This window comes from Scyliorhinus torazame, chromosome 8 (assembly GCF_047496885.1).
Source record: "Scyliorhinus torazame isolate Kashiwa2021f chromosome 8, sScyTor2.1, whole genome shotgun sequence".
Classification (NCBI taxonomy): domain Eukaryota; kingdom Metazoa; phylum Chordata; class Chondrichthyes; order Carcharhiniformes; family Scyliorhinidae; genus Scyliorhinus; species Scyliorhinus torazame.
Window position 1 is genome coordinate 268,124,001 of NC_092714.1, and position 26,823 is coordinate 268,150,823.

At 50.7% G+C, this 26,823-nt stretch overlaps 1 protein-coding gene across 1 annotated transcript in view; it reads left to right on the top strand.

Moving 5' to 3' along the window:
- chmp4ba (charged multivesicular body protein 4Ba) overlaps positions 1-26,823 on the top strand; it is a 54,067-nt gene that overhangs the window by 19,844 nt on the left and 7,400 nt on the right. Inside the window, exons 2-4 of the mRNA XM_072515287.1 lie at positions 12,752-12,929; positions 17,889-18,003; positions 18,991-19,117. Of these exons, the coding sequence (XP_072371388.1) occupies positions 12,752-12,929; positions 17,889-18,003; positions 18,991-19,117 (420 nt within the window). The remainder of the gene's footprint in view (positions 1-12,751; positions 12,930-17,888; positions 18,004-18,990; positions 19,118-26,823) is intronic.

Here is a 26,823-nt window from a genome sequence, read left to right on the forward strand (position 1 = left end):
GTTGTTAGAATACTTAATTGTGTGGAGGGTAAAGCTAAATGGGGAGGGGGGATCAGAATGGAGTATCGACAAAGATGGAGACGGTTCTGGCGAGCACGTCCGGAAGCTAAAGCTACCTCCTAAGTATCAACATTCAGAAAGCCCTTTTGTTAAAGACACTCCAAAAAAATGTAAACAACCGTTTAATTTTAGATGTGCAGGAATTGTCATCATGTCCTGTAGAAGCTGCCTATTGGATTAGGGTGTTCTTTCAGAGGGTTGTGCGGACTCGATGGGAAAAATGTCCTCCTTCTGCAGTGGAGTGATTCTATTGTTATGTGCCAGGGTTTAGAGAACCCCAAAGTGTATCATGGAGTTCACCTGACCCACAACTTTTACTAGATTGTGGTGTGGGGAGCACACATCCCACTCTACAGGTGTGGTACAGCAGAAATCGAAAAGTATTTTTCAAAGCAAAACAATGTTTATTCTATGAACTCAAATTAACCTTTTTAAAACATACAGTGAACATCTTAGCAACCATCAATTCAAATGCAACCCCCAAAGAATACAACACTAAGTAATCCTTAATAACTTCCCAAACAACATCCAGAAGACAAAAGAAACCCCTTTTAACAAGAAGCACATTAGGTTTACATTCACTACTGAGAGCATTTATAATTCTGAATTCACCAAATGATCAAGAGAGAGTCTTTTCATGGCAGAGAGATCAACAGTACAACTGCTCTGTCTGGCTTCAGATCCAACACTGAAAACGAAACTAAAACACACCCTGCAGCAAACAGCCTAAAACGAAAGTAAAAAGCTGATGACAGCCAAGCTCCACCCACACTCTGACATCACCGATAAACACCCATTTCTTAAAGGTACATTTCTTAAACACCCATTTCTTAAAGGTATTCTCACATGACACTATGAAGCTCTCTTCCTTGTGGTAGGGAGCCCATGTCATAACTTTCAGGGGAATAGATAGAGTAGACAGAGACTTTTTCCCCGGGTGGAACAAACCATTACAAGGGGAAATAAATTTAAGGTGAATGGTGGAAGATATAGGGGGGTGTCAGAGGTAGGTGCTTTACCCAGAGAGTAGTGGCATGGAATGCACTGCCTGTGGAAGTAGTTGAGTCGGAAACATTAGGGACCTTCAAGCGGCTATTGGATAGGTACATGGATTACAGTAGAATGATGGGGTGTAGATTAATTTGTTCTTAATCTAGGACAAAAGTTCGGCACAGCTTCGTGGGTCGAAGGGCCTGTTCTGTGCTGTATTTTTCCATGTTCTATGTTCCCTTAGTGTCTTGAAGGGTTGGGCTGTAAAGTTTAAATGAATTCTATTAGATAATGTGCAGCTTGAGTTGAGCTGAATTGTATTTATAAATTTGGGAAAAGTGTTCCATTCTGTGGAGGATACCTTTTCTTGTTGCCTGTTTCCTGCAATCCTTGTAAACCAGGCATATAAAACTGAAGCTGTGACAGCACAGTGTCTGTAGACAATTCAACTTTCAAACAGTCACAGAAATGATTTTCTTGTTTAGGCAAACAGCTTGCAATAACTTCAAAAGTCAAAGTCAGAAAGTGAAATATGAAAAACAGAGAGACAGCGAATAGTTAAGTCAAAGTATAGATTGATTCATGAAAGAGAGAGAGCGCTAGAAAGATGGCCGAAAATCCATCACGGTTATACCAAATCATATCAGACTTTAGCCATCTATCTACACCCCAATGTAATTCTAATTGGTTTGGATTAACTTCAAATGAGTTTGATTTGAGGGTTAGTTGTCACTCATTAATAGGCAACATTAACCTAAAATGTATTCTTGTATGAGCAATGGAATGCGATTCGGCTTCCTTATCGCATAAACCTGCTTGTAAGGACAATGGGCTCTATGCTGTTGCCGTGGAGCTTGCCTTGTCCTTGGGTTACTTTATCTTGGAATTGTATTTGTTAGCTGCATAAGAATGCTGTTTTAATCTATCTGTTTCTGTGTTCTGTTGAAGCTGTGTTTTGAAATGCTGAATGTGTGTTTTGAAATGACCTGAGGTTATGAGTGAGTTTTAAAATGGTATTTAATAGACATGGGGCTTAATGCTAAATAGCTATCTTTTACCTATAGAAAATAGCTGGCTTCTACACGGAGGTTCACTGACTATTGGGAAAGACCAAAAAAGCAACATTTCACAGTGCTTTGTAGATTATTAATTACTTGGATAACAAGCCATTGTGCACTTCAAGATCCAATAAACTGCTGTTCCAGTTGGTCTGTTTTTGTTGGAGGGAAGGATGTTGGCCAGGATATAGGGAGACCATTTAGTATCGAGCCCTTGATAGTGGTTGATAGGACCTCAGTTTGACACCTCTCTTTACAGGTACAGAATCTGAGATCATACAACACTGTACTGATATAACAGCCATGATTCTTATGCGCTCAAGTCCTACAATGGGGGTTGAACCCATAACTCAATCCTATTAATTTAATCCCTCAAGCAGAGCTTTAGAGCTAAGCAGAAGCAGCTTTGGCCTTAAATTTTTTAATAAATTAGAACGATTTGATAGAAAAATGCTACCTCAGAATCTTTACAGCCATTTGGCCCATTGAGTCTGTACTGGTTCACTGAGAGAGCATTCTACGTAGTCCCAATCCCCTTCCGTATCCCTGTAACCTTCTCAGACAGCGATCCACTTCCCTTTGGAATATCTCAAATCAAACCTGCCTCCGTCACCCTGGATTTGTCCCAAACTCCAACCACCTTCTGGGTGAAATAATTTTTTCTCAAATCACTTTTGCCCATTATTTTGAATCTGTGCCCCGTAGTTCTTGATGCTTTGTTAAGTAGGAACAGTTTCTCGCTATTTATTCTGTCCATCACCCCTCGGGGTCTTGAGTACCTCTTATCAAGTCTACTCTCAGCCTCCTTTCTCCCATTAAACAACAAGAAAATAAATATACAGCTCCCAATCCAGTTTAAAAATCAGCAGGGCATATAGTAATCGTTGCTTTGCAGAACAGACCCTGGCTCTGGTTAGAGCCCCTTCAGACTCTGGCTGAATATCTTCCAATAACTATTTCAACTGAGTTGTTTCAGCCTCTTTGCCTTCAGAAAAGACTGCACTGCTTATAAAATATTATTACTCTTTTTTTTTTTAAACTATCCTACTGGGAACAGAAACTGCCTTTACTTGCAGTCTCCAGAAAAACAAGGGTTGCTATATCAGAGATCAAACTTCAATTCCAAAAGCCTTTCTCCAAAAAACACTCTCCACAGTTTCTCAAAATGCCTCTGTGTCTTCCTTGGGTTCACCCAGCAATGACCTAATCCCCCCAAGCTAAAAAAAACAACCAAATGAACTTTCCAAGGCCTCAAAAGTATATTAACTCCCCAGGGACTTCTCCAGGCAAACTACTATGCATTAGCCCAGACTGAAAAACACATTCCTTCATTCCCGCTGGCTGCTAAAACCATACAGGCCCTGCAGAACAGTATTTTTAAAAATACATGACCATTGTAGCCAAACACATACTAAACCCAGGCCTTTAATCCTTAAATTGCCCAATACATTTATAATCCAATTTTCCTAAAATCTTCCAATTGTCCCAATAAGGATGGGGAAAATAGTTACTGAGGCCAGCAGAATATCTAATATTTAATTGTGTTCTATGTGGATTGTAGCTGGCGCTTATTTCTGTAAATTGACTAGAAATGGTAGCCTTTAATGGGCAAAACTTCTTGAATAGCATAGAAACTCCACAATTAAACTCCCACATTCACTATGCTTGCCGTTGCTCTGGTCTAAGCTAGCCTGGTTGATTGCCCTCAGTCAAGAATATACTGCTGGAAATGGCTTTCACAGCTATGTGCTATAATTAGTTGCACAACTTTGGAAAAGTGAGAGGTGTTCTAACTTTGTTCCTTTTGACTGTTGAGAAGAAGCAGAGATATGCTAGGAGCTGTAGTGTGTAATTCAGCCACTTAAGCCTGCTTTAACCCTTTAGATTGCTGCATCTCAGCTACATTTACTCAGCTGTGCTCCAGATCCCTCGGTAAGTTTACTTCACAAAGATCTGTCCAGTGATCTCCCAGTCTTGAAAGTGTCAATTGACCTCTAGCATGACTTTTGGGGAAGAGAATTATAGATCTCTATTACACTTTATTTGGAAAAAGTACTTCCTGATTTCACTTTTCAACAACCTTGCTCTTGATGCAAATGAGCCCTTGTGTATCCACTCAAGAGTCCGAATTTATTCTCTGCAAACTGCAATTTTTAAAAAGATTAATCCTTGGGGTGTGGGCTTCGCTGGCTAGGCCAGCATTTATTGCCCACCCCGAACTGCCCTTGAGAAAGTGGTGGTGAGCTGCCTTCTTGAACCGCTGGAATCCCATGTACTGTAGGTAGATCCACTGTGCAGTTAGGGAGGGAATTCCAGGATTTTGTCCCAGCGGCAGTGAAGGAACGGTAATATATTTCCAAGTCGGGATGATGAGTGGCTTGGAGGGAAAACTCCAGGTTGTGGTATTGCTCCCTGCTGCCCTTGTTCTTCTATATGGTCGTGGCCGTGGGTTTGGAAAATGCTGCCTAAGGAGCCTTAGTGAGTTCCTGCAGCGCATCTTGTAGATAGTAGGCACGGCTGCTATTCTGCGTCGATGGTGGAAAGAATGAATGTTTGTGGATGGGGTGCCAATCAAGTGGGCTGCTTTGTCCTGGATGGTGTCGAACTTCTTGAGTTTTGTTGGAGCTGCGCACATCCAGGCAAGTGTAGAATATTCCATCTCACTCCTGACTTGTGCCTTGTAGATGGTGGACAGGCTTTGGGAAGTCAGTGTTTATATGGCTAGTCCAGTTCAGTTTCTGGTCAATGGTAACCCCCAGGATGGTGGGGGATTCAGCGATGGTAATGCCATTGAATGTCAAGTGGCGATGGTTAGATTCTCTCTCTCATTGGCGATGGTCATTGTGTGAAACGAATGTTACTTGCCACTTGTCAGCCCAAACCTGGATATTATCCAGGTCTTTCTGCATTTGGACATGACTCCTCGGGAATGGTGCTGACCACTGTGCAGTCATCAGCGAACATCCCCACCTCTGACCTTATGATGGAAGGAAGGTCTAGTTGATGAACCAGCTGAAAATGGTTGTGCCTACGACACTAACCTGAGGAACCCCTGCAGGGATGTCCTGGAACTGAGATGACTGACCGCCGACCACTATAACCATCTTCCTTTGTGCCAGGTATGAATCCAAACAGCGGAATGTTTTCCCCCTGATTCCCATTGACTCCAGTTTTGTTCATTCCATTTTGTCTATAGATTTGCTGTTCCAGCCAACACCCAGTCCTGGGACCTGCCTTGGGTGTATATTTCCATACAATGGTTACAGCACCGAAGCAGCTGTTTGACCTGTTGTGCCCATTCTCTGCAAAAGCAACTCCGCTAAGTCCCTTACACCAGAGCCGCACAAACTTTTTCTCTTCAGATAATCGTCTAATTTTGAAAGCCACATTTGAAGTGGGTGCATTCCAAATCCTAGCCACTCTGTGTGAAAAAGGTTTCCCTCATCTCCACTTTGGTTCTTCTACCGTTCACCTTAACCTGGTGTTCGCCCGGTGACAACTTCTCCCTGTGTACCCTGGCCAGACCACTTTTGCGTTGCTGTGTTGTTGAAAATGGCGGCATACTCGGTAAAAGACAAGGATATATGGGACCATTCTCAGCCTGGATCTCTTTCCTGAGAGGTGCCCCAGAACCCCTAAAAACTCTGATAGGTACCTCCTGTGAGCAACCTCCTATTGTCCAATAAAGTGTCTCTTCCACACCATAGCCCCAGCTGGTCAGAGCAATCCATCTTTTTACTCCTGAACATGTTCCCCAATGTATTTACCAGCCAGGATGATGTAAGCTGTGCTATAATGTGCTCCGCATCAAGCCTTGTGCATGTTCTGGATGCTGCCTCGTTTTGCTGTCAGCCGTTCTTTTTTCAGTATAAATCAAGTCAAAAAGAAGTATTTTGCGTAAGTATTAAAATTGCGGAAAGTGGGGGTGAACTAAGACACGGAAATGTATGGTGCAAAATCAGTTTCTCCAGGAGGTTCGATTCTGTTGTGGACCTTCTGTGGCTGACTGCAGAAAATGCTCTTCTTCCTGGAAATGAGCAGCCCTAACCCACCCAGACCAGTGGACAGCTTGAGCATGTCCTTCTCCTGTTGTTCGTCGGCCACATTCTGCAGCGTTAGAGCGATCAGGCCAGGATTTCATCCACTACAGGAGTTAAACCTTAACGTAGCAGGAATTGAAATTCCTTCAGGCAGAACACTGTGTTTATACCAGGGGTAAGACCTGGTCTATCTCAACATGCGTGGGGTCAGTCCCAACGCTGGAATCTTCTCAAACCTCTGTACCGCTCTCTCCTTCACGCTACCTCTTTTCCCCCAAGCCTTTGTTCCCCTGTCTTGATATCTCCTTGTGTGGCCAAGTGTCAGATTTTGTTTCATAATGTCCTCGTGAAATACTTTGGGATGTTTTATTGTATTAAAAATGTTTTACAAATAGGAGTTACCTTTTATTTTGTAAGAGGACTTTTTCCCCAATACAGAATTAACGATCATTAGGTTAATTCTGTATTAAACTGTGGTAAACCATCTACCCCAATAATAATTATTGATGTTTTCAACATGGCTCAGAATTGAGAACGACATTATTCATTTCTGGTTCTGCAGGTTTGCCCCATAATATACAAAATGAGTTCCCAGCAACTCGAGGATGATTGTAACAGTCACTTCATCTTCTGTTGTGGAAACTTAAAATCTTTGCTGGATGTAATTTTTTGAAAAACACGAGAGGGTAATTCCAACTTTGTGAGATGGGTCTGAGCGAATCAGCAACCCAGTTCCAATCTCCCTCTGTTTTTATTTCCATTCAGGTCAAATGTAAATAACAAAGATCAGGAGAGGTATAAAACAAGCTGCTGATTTGCTAACGCCTGATTCCAGAGTCAAAATGACCCAGGGGGTTAAAAGTGCCTTCTGTGAGTGTGTTTACGTGCAGGCATGTCCATATATGTTTTTAAAAAATCTTATAACTATATAGCTTTAAAACTGCAATTCCCATTGGAACATTTGAATGCTGTTTTTAAGAAAGTTATGAATTTCATATGCAAACACTGAACTTTGCTTTTAAGAATAATCAGAATATTTGAGCTACGGTGTGTACTGCTGGAAATAACCACTCCCGCATCACACACAACCTGAGCTTGTAAGTTGTGCAGCAAATGGGGATGCTGAGATCACTGGCAGAGGGCAAGAAACTAGACATTGTAGTAAGAGACTGCATTTAAAACAAAACAGCTGGCTCCAAGTGTTATAGAGCAATCCTTCTACAAAAACGGGTTTCATGTGGCTTTTACAGACCAGTAAAGCTTGGGCCCTATGGTTTTTGATTTGTTATAAATCATGATACAGCTTTAAATGTGTGTTTGGGAGATCACGCAGCTGGCTGAGGGCTGTGCTACCGCTGGTGCTAGAGAGGCTGATGCGGAACTGGCAATTGTGCAGAGTTGGAAGGGGAAGGTTTCGAGGGGCATGTCAGGCTGGGAGTGATAGAGTTGAGTAAGGCAGGAAGGGGATTTGTAGAGGAGCAAGATTTTAAAATCTGGTGTGAGAGCTGATCATCGGGGGTTGGAGTTGCCGATGTGTGAATCGGGTGAAAGCGATAGATTTCTGGATAAGTTCCGGGTTTTTCTTGGGGTGGGGTTTGAAAGGACAGCGAGGAGAGCATTGAAAATTTGAATCTGGAGGTGACAATGGCATGGATAATGGTTTTGTAGCAGTGAGAGTGAAGTAGATTCTGAAGCTAGCAATATTTCGGAGGTGAGATTAGGAATTCTTGGTGATGGGACTTGGATGATGTTCAGGTCTGAGGTTTGAGACTGTATAACAGCAGGTTGAAGTTGAACAGATGTTCAGAGAGGGGGTGGGGACTGAGTTTCCGGGTCTAAGCAGATAACTTTGATCTTCGCAACGTTGGAATGCCAGTAGTTATGTGGCTGATTCTTTATCTGATCGTACAGAGGTGAAAGGAATCACAGAGAAAAGAAGCAGCTCCATAGAAATCATCGAATTTACAGTGCAGAAGAAGGCCATTCGGCCCATCGAGTCTACACCGGCCCTTTGAACGAGCACCCCACTTAAGCCCACACCTCCACCCTATCCCCGTAACCCAGTAACCCCACCTAACCTTTTTGGACACCCAAGGGCAATTTAGCATGGCCAATCCACCTAACCTGAACATCTTTGGACTGTGGTAGGAAACCGGAGCACCCGGAAGAAACCCACGCAGACACGGGGAGAACGTGCAGACTCCGCACAGACAGTGACCCAAGCCGGGAATCAAACCTGGGATCCTGGAGCTAACCACTGTGCTCCCATGCAGCCCTTTAGTGAGACCTTTGCAACTAGTACCAGCTGTGAGATGGTGAGCCCCATGGAGGGAGCTCGCACAAAGTGGTTTATAGTGGAGATCAGTTCAGGACCGTAATATAAGTTGACTGAAGGTAGGAAAGTTTCTTTTAGATTTACCTGTGGGAACATCCTGGTTCCTATTTGTGAATGTGAAGCTGGATGTTGTAGTAGTAAAGCAGCAGATTGGTTGGGTTCTAGATGAGCAGATAGTAAGCAGAGGCACAAATATTATGACAGGCGAACACTCTTTGGGATAGGGCATTTTTCTGGGTGGAGTGTGGGATATGGGTAGTGAGAGAAAAGGGAAATAGGTAGGACGCTAATTTGTGTAATTTAGGTGTTGGCTGAAATCACAGAGGTGGTTTGCTGCTCATTACAAAGACTGAGCTAGGAAAATGGAGAAGAGATTACAGTGAGGAAGTGGAGAGTGAGAAACAATGAGGCTCTCCATAGGGAGATGGGAGAGTGGCAAAGTGGAGAGGGAGAAGTGGATGAAGTTAAGTTTGTGTTAAGACTCTTCCAACAGGACTGGAATATTTGAAAGACTGACGAATTAAAGGACTTTTAAAGCCAATAAATACAGTTCAGACATTGCAAAATATTTCAAACCACTTCCTTCTAGTTGAGGAAGTTGGAAACTGCAAAACATGTATTGAGGGCAGGGCTGTGGGAAATATATTTATACTGCGGTGTCTTTGCCTGATTTAATATAGAAGTTAACATGCTATGTTATGTTTGCCTCTTATCATTTCTCTCTGTCAAGCTACATGTATTGTACAAATATACGGTTGCTCTGGGAACAGTGCTGGTGTGCTGTGGTCATGTGCTGACAGCATGAAATAGAGGTGCAGGGAAAATGGTTCTGAAAATTATTGGCCGAGAATAGTTGAACCATTTTTAGACTAACATAAATGATCTTCCTTCCACTCCAAACATGTTTTTTTCGTTCAATCAGAGAGGATGCAGATTTAAGAGAAAAGGCCAAAAACCCAGCAGGCGAATGTGTTTTGCACAATGAGCTATTGTGATGCCGAATGGGCTGCCTAAAGGCTGGTTCAATAATGAGTTTAAAAAACGGAATTGGAGAAATATTTTCAGAGCTATGGGCAAAGCTACTTGAGGAGGCAGCCAGAAGTATGATGAGCTGAATTGCAACAATCTGTGACATTCTATGAAAGGGATGGTAAACATAAATAATGTTTTCATATCCCCCCCCCCACCTGATTAAATGTGCTTATTGGATGGGAAAATACATGGGAATAGGTTACATTACTGGACCAGTATCCAGAGGTCTGGAATTAAAGAAATCTGGTGACAGAGTAACTACTGGATTCACTAACGTCCTTGCCTACACGTGACTCCAGCCTCTCAGCCACATTGACATTTTTAAATTTGTTTTTTATGTCGTTGGCTGGGCCAGCATTTAAAGCATTTAAGAGTCAACCACATTGGTGTGGCTCACATGTCGGCCAGACCGGGTAAGGACGACAGATTTCCTTCCCTGAAGGACATTAGTGAACCTGATGATAATCGGCAATGGGTTCATGGTCACCTTTAGACTTTGAATTCAAATTTCACCATCTGCCGTGGTGGGATTCGAACCCGGGTCCCCAACGCATTACCCTGGGTCTTTGCTTTACTCGTGCAGTGACAATATCACTACGCCTCCAGTTGAATAGAGATGGGTAATAAATGCCAGAGCTGCCCACATCCAGTGAACAAATTTAAAATATTAAAATTATGCTGAAAGCCGTCGAAGGTTTGTGTAAAATAGTGAAGCAGTTTGGGGAGGTTAGTAAATAGTAAATCTTGTTCTGGTGGGAGCTGAAATGTAAAACAGTAGAGGGCAGTTGTTGGGTGGAGATTTGTACCTTGGGGTTTGGGTAGATATAATGCTTACTTTGAGCAGCACATTTAAATTGCTTGTGGACCTGCCAGTTTATTGGTGTTTACATCAAAGGCTCTATTTAGCAATCCACGTCTTCAGTCACAGATAAAGCATCCATGGGTGTGTTGCCATAGCAATTGTGACTTTAGTATTCACGAACCATGCTGTTTACTGCAGATCACTGCTGTGGCAGTAGTTGTGGGCTTCATAGCTACACTTCAGTGCATTCAGTTGCTTACATGTTTATGTTAAGGCTCCATGTTAGAATTTTGCAGAAAGACTGAGTTAATCCGTGGTGATTTTGGCAATGGTGGGATTTATTTAGGGATAGGCACAAAATGCCGGTCTTTTCAGTGATGCCCACGTCCCATGGTAAAGGAAAGGGTTATTTGGAAATGATGATTTCCGAGTGCAATCGTTATTAAAATGGATAAATAATCTTTGGACATTGCCCAATCTGAATTATCCTGCAAATGTCTTTCACATTTACATTTCTCAATGTAACATTCATCTGTTAAAATTTCATGCAAGCTATTTTATTCGGGGCTGTCCAACTATAGTGAATGTTGAAACGGTTGGTGAAATAAAAACGTTTCACTTTCTCCAGTGGAAAGGTAATCCGGCAGGTTCATCGACATGCCTGCTGACTTCACCGAATCTCCCGGGAATGGAATTGGGCTTGCTTCCTGTCGGGGACACTGGCCATTTTCTCAGTCGGTCTGAGACCCTGCTAATCCAGTCATGTCTGTTTCCAGAGATGCCTCGGCCCTAGTGCCCAGCTGGCAAATTCTTACCATATCTCACACTCTAGTTCCTGCCGTTGAACTGGGATGTGAACTCTCAGTTGCGCCACTCAAGCAGACAAAGGAAATTTAAACAATGGCTGCGACATGTGGCCAACTCCCACATTCTTCAGGCAGTTATAGCAGGATTCCTAACAAATCATAATGGAATAATCACATTTAACTAATCTATTTGAGCTATTTTCACCAGCAACATGGATAAAGGGGAACCTGTAGATGTGATATACTTGGATTTCCAAAAGGCATTCAGTGAGATACCATATCAAAAGCTGCTACGCAAAATAAGAATTTGTGGTGTAGGAAGTGACATTAGCAGGGATAAAATGTTGGTTAGCTAATAGGAAGTAGAGATGAGGGATAAAGGGGTCATTTTCAGTTGGAAAGCTGTAACTAGCGGAGGGATTGGTGTTGGGGGCCTCAATTATTTACAATCTATATTAATGACGTGGAAGAGGGAACTGAGTGTTTGATAGCTAAACTTGTCAATGGCACCATGATCAGAAGGAAAGTGAGTTGTGAAGAGGAGGTAAAGAGTCTCCAGAGGAATATAGACAGGTCAAATGAGTGGGCAAAAGTGTTGGCTGATGGGGTTTTAATGTGGACAAATATGAACGTGTCCACTTTGGAGCAAACTGCAGAGATCTGGGTACATGGATCACAAGAGGTTAGTGTGCAGGTAACCTCATTACCTGGCATATCCCCCCCTCTATCATTACCATAAAGTCAGGAGATCAACTGTGGCTCAATGAAGGGTGCAGGAGATCATGTCAGGAGCAGCACCAGGCATACCGATAAATGAGGTGTCAACCTGGCAGTGCTGCAGCACAGGACTACTCGTGTGTCAAACAGTGGGAGCAGCAAGTGATTGACAGAGCTAAGCAATCCCACAACCCATGGATCAGATCTAAGCTCTGCAGTCCTGCCACATCCAATCATGAATGGACAATTAAACAACTCTCAGGAGGGGAAGACTCCACAAATATTCCCATCCTCAATGATGGAGCAGCCCAGCACATCTGTGCAAAAGACAAGGCTGAAGCATTCGCTACATGTTACAATCAGAGGTGCCGAATGGATGATCCATATCGATCTCCTCCAGAGGTCTCCACCATCACAGATGCCAGTCCTCGGCCATGTGACCTCTTTTGCTATTTTCTACCTTTTGTACGTTTAAATTTCATTGCTCCATTTATTTCACCTGCATTGGAACCATAAATGCTGCTTCAGCCTTCTTAAAACTTTTAGTTTCTGATTTTGGCCCGTTTTCCAGTTGTTTGAGTCTAAATACTTCAACATTTTACAAAAATAATGACATTGCGATGAATAACGAACACCGTTTTCCTTTATCTGTATCACTCTTTTTAGCTTCTCCTCCCCTCTCCCTATTTCCACTGAAGTTTTCATTTTTTTTAAACCTCAAAGTCTGAAACAAACCTTGAATATTGCTGGGGAATGTTGAGGGTTTTAACTATAATCTCTGTTATTTTGTTCTCCGGTCCCAATAGTTTCACAGAGTGGGTCAGTTTTACTCCGTTGAATGTGATGTTAGGGGAGCGAGTGAGACTATTCCAAGTGTAAGTTGCTCATTCTGTGTTCCCTCTGTTTTTTAGCTGCGTTACAAGCTTTAAAGCGCAAGAAGAGATATGAAAAGCAGCTGGCACAGATCGATGGCACACTGTCCACCATCGAATTCCAGAGAGAAGCATTGGAAAATGCAAACACTAACACAGAAGTTCTCAAAAACATGGGCTTTGCCGCCAAGGCCATGAAATCTGCTCATGAGAACATGTAAGTGGATCAACATTTTTGGTATGTTAACCTTTACAGTATTGCAGCTGCCGCAGGAATCCACGTTAAAGTTACATGTGTGGATCCCGCACCTCTTCCCAGCTCCCCACCCTCTACAGGGGGAAATACAACTTTTGATTCAGAAAACCTAACTTGTCCCTCCGAAATCTCACTGTTGGACTCTGGTAATCCAGTTTGGGGCTTTGTGGTGCCCTGTCTCTGAGCCAAAAGCTCTAGGATCAAGTTCCGCTCCAGGACCTGATGTCCAAGGAAAGTGTGTTCACTGTGCTGTCAAACAGGTGAAGTAAATCTGATAATCCTTCCAACACACACAAGTGGCAGGTGGTAAGAGTGGGGAGAGGTTCCTGGTCAGCCACGTGATGGAAAGAAAGTTGGAGCCTCTACCATTGCTGTCCATCGCTCTAGCATGCAGCTTGCAGCATGCATGTGAAAGTGCATATTTCCACAGAATCTTGTACTCCGTGGGAGTCAGTTGGCTCAGTTGATTGGACGCCCGTTATTGATCATTTTGGTGCCTACAGTGCGGGGTCCTGTTTTGGCTGGGGTGGATTCAGGACCTGTCTTTTTATCGTAACCACAGTGGAGGTCACAGCGTTGTGGGTCGGACCTGCATTCAGGCAGAGGAGCTGAAGGAGAATGCAGTTTGACAGCTCCAGACTAAAAGAATAATCCTTTAAAGCGTGAATAATGGTCACTTGGTTAAGTCGCTGGGGGTGATCAGCACCCATACTTATACCACAGCAAGAGAACTTGTTCCTGGAGGGAGGAGGGAAATTGGTGTGAAAAGAGGGGGAAAGACGTCCCTCGACCAGGTTCCCGTGTATCCTCCTGCCTGCATCAGTACACACAATCTCCAGCACAGAAAGATGTTGCTCAGGCCAGCTGGTCTGGTCTGCTGTTTATGATCCATGGGAGCCTCCTGCCAGCCTCTTCCAACTCCAGCAGCATATCCTTTGATTCCTTTCTCCCCCGTGACCTTAACTAGCTTCCCATTAAATTCATCAAATCAGCACCTCAACCACTCCCTGTGGGAGGCAGTTCCACGTTCTGAGCACCCTTTGCATGAAGGCATTTCTCCTGAAATTCCCTATCCCATTTATTAGTGATTGTCTTACATCTTTGATGCCTAGTTCCTGCAGGTAGAAACACCTTCTCTCTGCCTACCCAATCAAATTTAAAAGATCTTCATCAAATCAATTCTCGGCCTTTTCCACCTAAAAAACGGCCCCGCCTGTTCCATCCCGAGAAATGGATCTGAAAATCGTTCCTGTTCAGCTTTTACACAACTCCTGTGGCCGTGTGGCGGGCAGACTGTGTCATTGTGATCAGATGCTGCTCACCTTTGTCTGTTCTTCTCCTGCTCAGTGCTTTTGCTGCCCGTTCTATTTTGAGTAACTTGCAGCATTACACTGCAGCGGAGCAGACTTCTGAATTCTAGCATCCAAGCCTATTTGCTGAGAGGAGCAGGAATGGAACCAGCTCTTTCTACTCACCGAGCGATTGACAGATCACATCATTGGAAAACCGCTGCCTCGCGTCCTGTTGTTCTTGTAAATATTTACTGTTTTGTTGGCCATCATCCACTGCTGCGGGTATTTTCCCTTCCATTTTTTTTCTCTGGAAGGGGCCGACTCGCTCAGTCCTCCAACCGGCCAACTTTCCACCGTATGCAGTCCTGGGATAGCGAGTGTCAGTGAGTGATTTTACCCTGGGTCCTATTGCAGCCACCCTCATCCCTTCCTTGCTGGACAATATCTGGGTGCCTGGTTTTGCAACAAGCATCGCTGGCTGATGGAACAAGGAGAGACATCCTCCCTCCTCCCCCAATCAGCCTGTTTGATTGCCTTTTCCTCAAACAGCAGAGTGAGCCCAAGACTTTTTAATCCCAGTGTGGTGCTAAACCAGTTAAATCACTGGACTATAAAGTAGCAGCCACATGAGCAGCAATTGATTTTAATGCCTTTGTTGCTAGGCAGGGGAGTAATTCAGCCAGAATCGCCAATTGTTTCACTCTTCAGTGAGCTCCAGTCCATCACACGAACCTGCCTCCCATCCATTGACTCCATCTACACCTCCCGCTGCCTGTGGAAAGCGGGCAGCATAATCAAAGACCCCTCCCACCCGGCTTACTCACTCTTCCAGCTTCTTCCATCGGGCAGGAGATACAAAAGTCTGAGAACACGCACTAACAGATTCTGAAACAGCTTCTTCCCCGCTGTTACCAGACTCCTAAATGACCCTGTTATGGACTGACCTGATTAACACTACACCCTGTATGCTTCATCCGATGCCGGTGCTTATGTAGTTACATTGTGTACCTTGTGTTGCCCTATTATGTATTTTCTTTCATTCCCTTTTCTTCCCATGTACTTTAAAGTTTTCACAAAATATCAACAACAAAATATAAAAGGAACCCAATAGAATTAAATACCAAACAAAACAACCCAGTGCCCCCCACCCCACACCCTATTCATAAATAATAAATTAACACCCGCCGAAACACATAGCAAATACTTACACCCCCTCAGATCCCCCAGTACAACCAAACAAAAATAAAATAGAACCCCCCCCACCCCACCCCGGGTTGCTGCTGCTGCTGACCATTGTCTACCGTTCTGCCAGGAAGTCTAAGAACGGTTGCCACCGCCTGAAGAACCCTTGCACCGATCCCTTTAAGGCAATTTTCACCCTCTCCAATTTAATAAACCCCGCCATATCGTTGATCCAGGATTCCACGCTTGGGGGCCTCGCATCCTTCCACTGAAGAAGAATCGTTTGCCGGGCTACCAGGGACGCAAAGGCCAGAAAACCGGCCTCTTTCACCTCCTGCACTCCCGGCTCCTCTGCAACCCCAAATATTGTGAGCCCCCAGCCCGGTTTGAGCCTGGATCCTACCACCCTCGACACCGTCCTCGCTACGCCCTTCCAAAATTCCTCCAGCGCTGGGCACGCCCAGAACATATGGGTGTGGTTTGCTGGGCTCCCTGAGCACCTAACACACCTGTCCTCACCCCCAAAAAAATGGCTCATCCTTGTCCCGGTCATGTGTGCCCTGTGCAGCACCTTAAACTGTATGAGGCTGAGCCTTGCGCACGAAGAGGAAGAGTTCACCCTCCCCAGGGCATCTGCCCACGTCCCCTCCTCGATATCCTCTCCCAACCCCTCCTCCCACTTACCTTTCAGCTCCTCCACCGAGGCCTCCTCCTCCTGCATCACCTGGTATGTTGCCGAGATCTTCCCCTCTCCAACCCACCCCCCCGAGAGCACCCTGTCCTGTACTGTGCGTGGCAGCAGCAGCGGGAATTCCACCACTTGCCGCCTGGCAAACGCCCTTACCTGTAGATACCTAAAGGTGTTTCCCGGGGGGAGCCCGTAATTCTCCTCCAGCTCACCCAAGCTCGCGAACTTCCCGTCCACAAACAGGTCCCCCAACCCTCTTATCCCTGCCCTGTGCCACCCTGAAAACCCTCCATCTATTCTCCCTGGGACAAACCGGTGATTCCCCCGTATCGGAGTCCACACCGAGGCCCCCACTTCCCCCCTGTGCCGCCTCCATTGCCCCAAATTTTGAGGGTAGCCGTCACCATCGGGCTCGTGGTATACCTCATTGGAGGGAGCGGCGCCGTTGCCAGCTCACCCTCCCCAGGGCATCTGCCCACGTCCCCTCCTCGATATCCTCTCCCAACCCCTCCTCCCACTTACCTTTCAGCTCCTCCACCGAGGCCGCCTCTGCGGTCTCGTACCCTCACAAGACGCTGCCTCCAGCCTCTTCCATGCTGCCCCCTCCACCACCCACTTGCGCACCAACTTCCCATGTACTTAATGATCTGTTGAGCTGCTCGCAGAAAAATAATTTTCATTGTACCTCGGTACACGTGACAATAAACAAATCCAATCCAATCCAATCCTACACACACCAGGCAGATATACGAGGGAGAAAGGAAGAGAAGGATATGTTATTCGTAAAATGCGTTTGACCACCTCAAATCCAGTTGGTAACAGATTTTGAACGAGCATCTGCAGTATTTTGCTTTTCGAGTTTTTAAGTGAGGTTGCTCCTGATTTTGGCTTCCTTCCTCCCGGTTCCCTGCTTGTGAAAATAGTTATGATGAGGTCATGGGAAGGGAGCAGGGTCAAATGAGGAAGGGTGGGAACATAAACGCTAGTATGGGGCAGCTGGCCCAATGGCCTGTTACCGTGGTGGTAATTTGTGTGATACTCTGTAATGTGCCGATGTGCGTTCAGGCGTCAGGCATGGCAATCCTATCTGATTTTACCCCCATTCCCCAGCCCATAATTGCTAAGAGGTAATTATAGCACCCCTAAAGCCACCATCATCCACCTGCACGCAAACCAAGGATAGAACCAGGAACCCTCTGCTCTGTGCGCATTGACCCACCAACTGGAAGGTCATCTCCCAACATTGACTCACACGATTTGAATACTTCCTTCTAAATAACTTATTTTCCCCACATTTCTTCCTCTCTGCCATCCTACATACCTCTTTAACTTATACCTTTTGTTGTAAGACTTGTTGCTCTTAAATACTGTGATCACGCAGTGATGCTGCTGGGCATAAAACATAGATTCATCGGATGGTGATACACAGAACGAGGTCAGTCAACCTGCCAAGCCCTTACCAGTTCTGTGAAAGAGCTAGCAATCCGTCCCAGCCGCCATTGCGCTGCAACATGTTTCCCCTTCAAACAATTATCCCATTCCCTTTTTGAGAGTTATTATTGAATCTGCTACCACCAAACTGTCAGCCGATGCATTCCAAACCACCGTAACTTGCTGTGTGAAAACATGAGCTGGCAAACCTCAGTCCTCCTCGGGTAACATAGGTCAGAACGAAAATAAGATGTGATCTTTGGGGTTTGTGCTGTATAAATTCCAGACAACACATTAGATTCATGATGCTTTTCATTTTAATTTAAGGGACATTGACAAAGTGGATGAACTAATGCAGGACATCACTGAGCAACAGGAATTGGCACAGGAAATCTCTGATGCAATTTCCAAACCAGTCGGGTTTGGCGAAGATTTTGATGAGGTAAGTGTTGCTTCCAACGCAGCAAATGATGTAGAACCTGAAGCAATATCAAAGGGCGTCTAGGTCCCAGGTATCCATTCGAACATGCTCAAGCAATCAGTTTGGCCCTATAGACTTTTACAGTTTTGTAAGTGCTTTTAAAGGAAGCTATTGTGGTAAGCCCAAGGGTAGATTCTGAGTGGCTGCTGTTAAGCTGCAGTTCCCTGGGAAAGGCTGAATAAATCAAACTTTGGCTCAGATTTGGCTGGAGCAGGGGCTCCAGTGTGTCCCGTTAGCTTTTTTTAAATTTAGAGTAACCAATTCATTTTTTCCAATTAAGGGGCAATTTAGCGTGGCCAATCCACCTATCCTTGGGTTGTGGGGGTGAAACCCATGCAGACACGGGGAGAATGTGCAAACGCCACACGGACAGGGCTGAGATTCGCACCCGGGTCCTCAACGCTGTAGGCAGCAGAGCTGACCATTGTGCTACCGTGCCGCCCGGCATGTCTCGTTAGTTTGATGTTTTCTGCGCTCTTCAGCTCAAAATGCGTTTGTGCTGCACATTGCTCAGACTGTGAACTGTAGAGCAACATGGCATCTAGGATTCTGAATGATGGGACAGACCGTCTTACCTCCTCAACCAGAGAAGATTAAGTTACCTGTGCTCTTAATTACCCAGGCTTAACTTTTTATGGTGAATTTAATAGGAATTTAAAATGAAAATCGAGATAATTTTTAAAATAACAGGGAGACTGAGGTGCTGTTTGTGTGAAGGAAACTTAGTCATGGAGAAAAACAAATAAGTTGTAAAAATTTGTAAATCCACCTAACTCTTAAACCTCTTAGTGGGGCAGTGGAGGAGGAAGGTGATTTTCCTAAGCAGATGTCGAATCCACAACTGCGATATTGAAAATCAAGCTGCTTCTTAACTTGTTGCAATAGTCCTATAAGCATTTGATTTGGGTAAATTCAAGTGATTAAAGTGTTGGTTGTGCCTCTCTCTAGGATGAGCTAATGGCTGAGTTGGAAGAGTTAGAACAGGAAGAGCTGGATAAAAACCTGCTGGAAATTGGAGGAGCAGAGAATGTGCCACTTCCCAATGTTCCTTCCACCTCCCTCCCAGCCACACCAGGTAAGAGATGTCTGTTCTACACCCCTCCCTGCTTAGCCAAGAAAGAGGCGTGAGATTAATCCTGACAAATGTTCACCACATTTCCATTTCCTTAAATCAACACCTCTAAGCTGAGAAGCCATCTTTCTTTGACCCACAGCGACCAATTTCATCACTCCCTCCTCATCAGAATGAATGAGGACATTAGTGGGAAAATCAGAGCCCGATACAAAGATGTAAAGAATACGGCACAGGAACCGGCCCTTCGGCCCTCCAAGCCTGCGCCGATCATGATGCCCGTCTAAACTAAAACATTCTACACTCCGGGGTCCATATCGCTCAAATTCCCATCCAATTCATGGATTCGTCAACATGCCTCTTAAACGCCGCTATCGTATCTGCTTCTAGCACCCCCCTGGCAGCGCGTTCCAGGCACTCGCCACCCTCTGTGTCAAAAAACGTCCCTCGCACATCTCCTAACCTTTGCCCCTCACACCTTCAACCTATGTCCAGAGTAATTGACTTTTCCACCCTGGGAAATAGTGTCTGGCTATCCACTCTGTCCATGCCATTCATAAATTTGTAAACCTCATCAGATCGGTCCTCAACCTCCGTCATTCCAGTGAAAACAATCCAAGTTTATTCAACCTCTCCTCATAGCTAATATCCTCCAGACCCGGCAACATTCTGGTAAATCTCTTCTGTACCCTGTCCAAAACCTCCACATCCTTCTGGTAGTGTGGTGGCCAGAACTGCGCGCAATATTCCAAGTGAGACCTAACTAAGGTTCTATACAGCTGCAACATGACTTGCCAATTTTTATACTCAATGCCCCGGCCAATGAAGGCAAGCATGCCGTATGCCTTCTTGACTACCTTCTCCACCTGTGTTGCCACTTTGAGTGATCTGTGGACCTGTACGTCCAGATCTCTCTGCCAGTCAATACTCCGACGGTTCCGCCATTTACTGCATAATTCCCACTTGCATTACCTTTGGACAGGAGGACAAGAGAATGGACTGGTGCCGTGGATGACTGAGTGCTCAGCATCTTACAAACCACTGTGTTAGCGGGTGGGTTGGATGCGTGCGGGCAGGAAGACGTTCAGTCCACTGAGTCTGCACCGGCTCTTTCCTGAAGAGTCCCTATACTCCGCAAACAGACTGTATTGAAGAAGAATCTCTGACCATTTCACCAAACAGAATTCATAACTGAAACTACAGCAAATAACCCCCCTGATAAAAGCAGAATTATTTCACCAGTGAAATACAGAATGGAGGGTAGTTACGTAATGCAGACTGTGTGTGCAAAATCAGTACCAGACACTTAAAGCAGTGTGATGTGCTGGCCTGGTTAGAAGACTTCCTCGGTCATCTCATGCTTACCTCCACAGGTGGTGTCACTAACTGCAGTCCTTTATAAAAGTCCGGGAGGGGAGTGGGTTCAGTCCGGAAGGGGAGTGGGTTCAGTCCGGGAGGGGAGTGGGTTCAGTCCGGGAGGGGAGTGGGTTCAGTCCGGGAGGGGAGTGGGTTCAGTCCGGGAGGGGAGTGGGTTCAGTCCGGGAGGGGAGTGGGTTCAGTCCGGGAGGGGAGTGGGTTCAGTCCGGGAGGGGAGTGGGTTCAGTCCGGGAGGGGAGTGGGTTCAGTCCGGGAGGGGAGTGGGTTCAGTCCGGGAGGGGAGTGGGTTCAGTCCGGGAGGGGAGTGGGTTCAGTCCGGGAGGGGAGTGGGTTCAGTCCGGGAGGGGAGTGGGTTCAGTCCGGGAGGGGAGTGGGTTCAGTCCGGGAGGGGAGTGGGTTCAGTCCGGGAGGGGAGTGGGTTCAGTCCGGGAGGGGAGTGGGTTCAGTCCGGGAGGGGAGTGGGTTCAGTCCGGGAGGGGAGTGGGTTCAGTCCGGGAGGGGAGTGGGTTCAGTCCGGGAGGGGAGTGGGTTCAGTCCGGGAGGGGAGTGGGTTCAGTCCGGGAGGGGAGTGGGTTCAGTCCGGGAGGGGAGTGGGATCAGTCCGGGACGGGAGTGAGTTCAGTCCGGGACGGGAGGGGAGTGGGTTCAGTCCGGGAGGGGAGGGGAGTGGGTTCAGTCTGGGACGGGAGGGGAGTGGGTTCAGTCTGGGACGGTAGGGGAGTGGGTTCAGTCGGGAGGGGAGTGGGTTCAGTCCGGGACGGGAGGGGAGTGGCATCAGTCCGGGACGGGATGGGAGTGGGTTCAGTCCGGGACGGGAGTGGGTTCAGTCCGGGACTGGAGGGGAGTGGGTTCAGTCCGGGACGGGAGGGGAGTGGGTTCAGTCCGGGACGGGAGGGGAGTGGGTTCAGTCCGGGACGGGAGGGGAGTGGGATCAGTCCGGGACGGGATGGGAGTGGGTTCAGTCCGGGACGGGAGTGGGTTCAGTCCGGGACGGGAGGGGAGTGGGTTCAGTCCGGGACGGGAGGGGAGTGGGTTCAGTCCGGGACGGGAGGGGAGTGGGTTCAGTCCGGGACGGGAGGGGAGTGGGTTCAGTCCGGGACGGGAGGGGAGTGGGATCAGTCCGGGACGGGATGGGAGTGGGTTCAGTCCGGGACGGGAGTGGGTTCAGTCCGGGACGGGAGGGGAGTGGGTTCAGTCCGGGACGGGAGGGGAGTGGGTTCAGTCCGGGACGGGAGGGGAGTGGGTTCAGTCCGGGACGGGAGGGGAGTGGGTTCAGTCCGGGACGGGAGGGGAGTGGGATCAGTCCGGGACGGGATGGGAGTGGGTTCAGTCCGGGACGGGAGTGGGTTCAGTCCGGGACTGGAGGGGAGTGGGTTCAGTCCGGGACGGGAGGGGAGTGGGTTCAGTCCGGGACGGGAGGGGAGTGGGTTCAGTCCGGGACGGGAGGGGAGTGGGTTCAGTCCGGGACGGGAGGGGAGTGGGTTCAATCCGGGAGCGGAGGGGGAGTGGGTTCAGTCCGGGAGGGGAGGGGAGTGGGTTCAGTCCTGGAGGGGAGGGGAGTGGGTTCAGTCCGGGAGGGGAGGGGAGTGGGTTCAGTCCGGGAGGGGAGGGGAGTGGTTTCAGTCCGGGACGGGAGTGGGTTCAGTCCGGGAGGGGGGGGGAGTGGGTTCAGTCCGGGACGGGAGGGGAGTGGGTTCAGTCCGGGACGGGAGGGGAGTGGGTTCAGTCCGGGACGGGAGGGGAGTGGGTTCAGTCCGGGACGGGAGGGGAGTGGGTTCAGTCCGGGACGGGAGGGGAGTGGGTTCAGTCCGGGACGGGAGGGGAGTGGGTTCAGTCCGGGACGGGAGGGGAGTGGGTTCAGTCCGGGACGGGAGGGGTGTGGGTTCAGTCCGGGAGGGGAGTGGGTTCAGTCCGGGAGGGGAGGGGAGTGGGTTCAGTCCGGGAGGGGAGGGGAGTGGTTTCAGTCCGGGACGGGAGTGGGTTCAGTCCGGGAGGGGGGGGGAGTGGGTTCAGTCCGGGACGGGAGGGGAGTGGGTTCAGTCCGGGACGGGAGGGGAGTGGGTTCAGTCCGGGACGGGAGGGGAGTGGGTTCAGTCCCGGACGGGAGGGGAGTGGGTTCAGTCCGGGACGGGAGGGGAGTGGGTTCAGTCCGGGACGGGAGGGGGGTGGGTTCAGTCCGGGACGGGAGGGGGGTGGGTTCAGTCCGGGACGGGAGGGGGGTGGGTTCAGTCCGGGACGGGAGGGGGGTGGGTTCAGTCCAGGACGGGACGGCAGTGGGTTCAGTCCGGGACGGGAGGGCAGTGGGTTCAGTCCGGGACGGGAGGGGAGTGGGTTCAGTCTGGGACGGGAGGGGAGTGGGTTCAGTCTGGGACGGGAGGGGGTGGGTTCAGTCCGGGACGGGAGTGGGTTCAATCCGGGACGGGAGTGGGTTCAGTCCGGGACGGGAGGGGAGTGGGTTCCGTCCGGGACGGGAGTGGGTTCAGTCCGGGACGGGACGGGAGTGGGTTCAGTCCGGGACGGGACGGGAGTGGGTTCAGTCCGGGACGGGAGGGGAGTGGGTTCAGTCCGGGACGGGAGGGGAGTGGGTTCAGTCCGGGACGGGAGGGGAGTGGGTTCCGTCCGGGACGGGAGTGGGTTCAGTCCGGGACGGGACGGGAGTGGGTTCAGTCCGGGACGGGACGGGAGTGGGTTCAGTCCGGGACGGGAGGGGAGTGGGTTCAGTCCGGGACGGGAGGGGAGTGGGTTCAGTCCGGGACGGGAGGGGAGTGGGTTCAGTCCCGGACGGGAGGGGAGTGGGTTCAGTCCGGGACGGGAGGGGAGTGGGTTCAGTCCGGGACGGGAGGGGAGTGGGTTCAGTCCGGGACGGGAGGGGAGTGGGTTCAGTCCGGGACGGGAGGGGAGTGGGTTCAGTCCGGGACGGGAGGGGAGTGGGTTCAGTCCGGGACGGGAGGGGAGTGGGTTCAGTCTGGGACGGGAGGGGAGGGGAGTGGGTTCAGTCCAGGAGGGGAGTGGGATCAGTCCGGGAGGGGAGGGGAGTGGGTTCAGTCCGGGACGGGAGGGGAGTGGGTTCAGTCCGGGACGGGAGGGTAGTGGGTTCAGTCCGGGACGGGAGGGGAGTGGGTTCAGTCCGGGATGGGAGGGGAGTGGGTTCAGTCCGGGACGGGAGGGGAGTGGGTTCAGTCCGGGACGGGAGGGGAGTGGGTTCAGTCCGGGACGGGAGGGGAGTGGGTTCAGTCCGGGACGGGAGGGGAGTGGGTTCAGTCTGGGACGGGAGGGGAGGGGAGTGGGTTCAGTCCAGGAGGGGAGTGGGATCAGTCCGGGAGGGGAGGGGAGTGGGTTCAGTCCGGGAGGGGAGGGGAGTGGGTTCAGTCTGGGAGGGGAGGGGAGTGGGTTCAATCCGGGAGCGGAGGGGGAGTGAGTTCAGTCCGGGAGGGGAGGGGAGTGGGTTCAGTCCTGGAGGGGAGGGGAGTGGGTTCAGTCCGGGAGGGGAGGGGAGTGGTTTCAGTCCGGGACGGGAGTGGGTTCAGTCCGGGAGGGGGGGGGAGTGGGTTCAGTCCGGGATGGGAGGGGAGTGGGTTCAGTCCGGGACGGGAGGGGAGTGGGTTCAGTCCGGGACGGGAGGGGAGTGGGTTCAGTCCGGGACGGGAGGGGAGTGGGTTCAGTCCGGGAGGGGTGTGGGTTCAGTCCGGGAGGGGAGTGGGTTCAGTCCGGGAGGGGAGTGGGTTCAGTCCGGGAGGGGAGTGGGTTCAGTCCGGGAGGGGAGTGGGTTCAGTCCGGGAGGGGAGTGGGTTCAGTCCGGGAGGGGAGTGGGTTCAGTCCGGGAGGGGAGTGGGTTCAGTCCGGGAGGGGAGTGGGTTCAGTCCGGGAGGGGAGTGGGTTCAGTCCGGGAGGGGAGTGGGTTCAGTCCGGGAGGGGAGTGGGTTCAGTCCGGGAGGGGAGTGGGTTCAGTCCGGGAGGGGAGTGGGTTCAGTCCGGGAGGGCAGTGGGTTCAGTCCGGGAGGGCAGTGGGTTCAGTCCGGGAGGGCAGTGGGTTCAGTCCGGGACGGGAGGGCAGTGGGTTCAGTCCGGGACGGGAGGGGAGTGGGTTCAGTCTGGGACGGGAGGGGAGTGGGTTCAGTCTGGGACGGGAGGGGGTGGGTTCAGTCCGGGACGGGAGTGGGTTCAGTCCGGGACGGGAGGGGAGTGGGTTCCGTCCGGGACGGGAGTGGGTTCAGTCCGGGACGGGACGGGAGTGGGTTCAGTCCGGGACGGGACGGGAGTGGGTTCAGTCCGGGACGGGAGGGGAGTGGGTTCAGTCCGGGACGGGAGGAGGGTGGGTTCAGTCCGGGACGGGAGGGGGGTGGGTTCAGTCCGGGACGGGAGGGGGGTGGGTTCAGTCCGGGACGGGAGGGGGGTGGGTTCAGTCCGGGACGGGAGGGGGGTGGGTTCAGTCCGGGACGGGAGGGGGGTGGGTTCAGTCCGGGGCGGGAGGGGGGTGGGTTCAGTCCGGGGCGGGAGGGGGGTGGGTTCAGTCCGGGACGGGAGGGGGGTGGGTTCAGTCCGGGACGGGAGGGGGGTGGGTTCAGTCCGGGACGGGAGGGGGGTGGGTTCAGTCCGGGACGGGAGGGGGGTGGGTTCAGTCCGGGACGGGAGGGGGGTGGGTTCAGTCCGGGACGGGAGGGGAGTGGGTTCAGTCCGGGACGGGAGGGGAGTGGGTTCAGTCCGGGACGGGAGGGGAGTGGGTTCAGTCCGGGACGGGAGGGGAGTGGGTTCAGTCCGGGACGGGAGGGGAGTGGGTTCAGTCCGGGACGGGAGGGGAGTGGGTTCAGTCCGGGACGGGAGGGGAGTGGGTTCAGTCCGGGAGGGGAGTGGGTTCAGTCCGGGAGGGCAGTGGGTTCAGTCCGGGAGGGCAGTGGGTTCAGTCCGGGAGGGCAGTGGGTTCAGTCCGGGACGGGAGGGCAGTGGGTTCAGTCCGGGACGGGAGGGGAGTGGGTTCAGTCTGGGACGGGAGGGGAGTGGGTTCAGTCTGGGACGGGAGGGGGTGGGTTCAGTCCGGGACGGGAGTGGGTTCAGTCCGGGACGGGAGTGGGTTCAGTCCGGGACGGGAGGGGAGTGGGTTCCGTCCGGGACGGGAGTGGGTTCAGTCCGGGACGGGACGGGAGTGGGTTCAGTCCGGGACGGGACGGGAGTGGGTTCAGTCCGGGACGGGACGGGAGTGGGTTCAGTCCGGGACGGGAGGGGAGTGGGTTCAGTCCGGGACGGGAGGAGGGTGGGTTCAGTCCGGGACGGGAGGGGGGTGGGTTCAGTCCGGGACGGGAGGGGGGTGGGTTCAGTCCGGGACGGGAGGGGGGTGGGTTCAGTCCGGGACGGGAGGGGGGTAGGTTCAGTCCGGGGCGGGAGGGGGGTGGGTTCAGTCCGGGGCGGGAGGGGGGTGGGTTCAGTCCGGGGCGGGAGGGGGGTGGGTTCAGTCCGGGACGGGAGGGGGGTGGGTTCAGTCCGGGACGGGAGGGGGGTGGGTTCAGTCCGGGACGGGAGGGGGGTGGGTTCAGTCCGGGACGGGAGGGGGGTGGGTTCAGTCCGGGACGGGAGGGGGGTGGGTTCAGTCCGGGACGGGAGGGGAGTGGGTTCAGTCCGGGACGGGAGGGGAGTGGGTTCAGTCCGGGACGGGAGGGGAGTGGGTTCAGTCCGGGACGGGAGGGGAGTGGGTTCAGTCCGGGACGGGAGGGGAGTGGGTTCAGTCCGGGACGGGAGGGGAGTGGGTTCAGTCCGGGACGGGAGGGGAGTGGGTTCAGTCCGGGACGGGAGGGGAGTGGGTTCAGTCCGGGAGGGGAGTGGGTTCAGTCCGGGACGGGAGGGGAGTGGGTTCAGTCCGGGAGGGGAGTGGGTTCAGTCTGGGACGGGAGGGGAGTGGGTTCAGTCTGGGACGGGAGGGGAGTGGGTTCAGTCCGGGACGGGAGGGGAGTGGGTTCAGTCCGGGAGGGGAGTGGGTTCAGTCCGGGACGGGAGGGGAGTGGGTTCAGTCCGGGAGGGGAGTGGGTTCAGTCTGGGACGGGAGGGGAGTGGGTTCAGTCTGGGACGGGAGGGGAGTGGGTTCAGTCCGGGACGGGAGGGGAGTGGGTTCAGTCCGGGACGGGAGGGGAGTGGGTTCAGTCCGGGACGGGAGGGGAGTGGGTTCAGTCCGGGACGGGAGGGGAGTGGGTTCAGTCCGGGACGGGAGGGGAGTGGGTTCAGTCCGGGACGGGAGGGGAGTGGGTTCAGTCCGGGACGGGAGGGGAGTGGGTTCAGTCCGGGAGGGGAGTGGGTTCAGTCCGGGACGGGAGGGGAGTGGGTTCAGTCCGGGAGGGGAGTGGGTT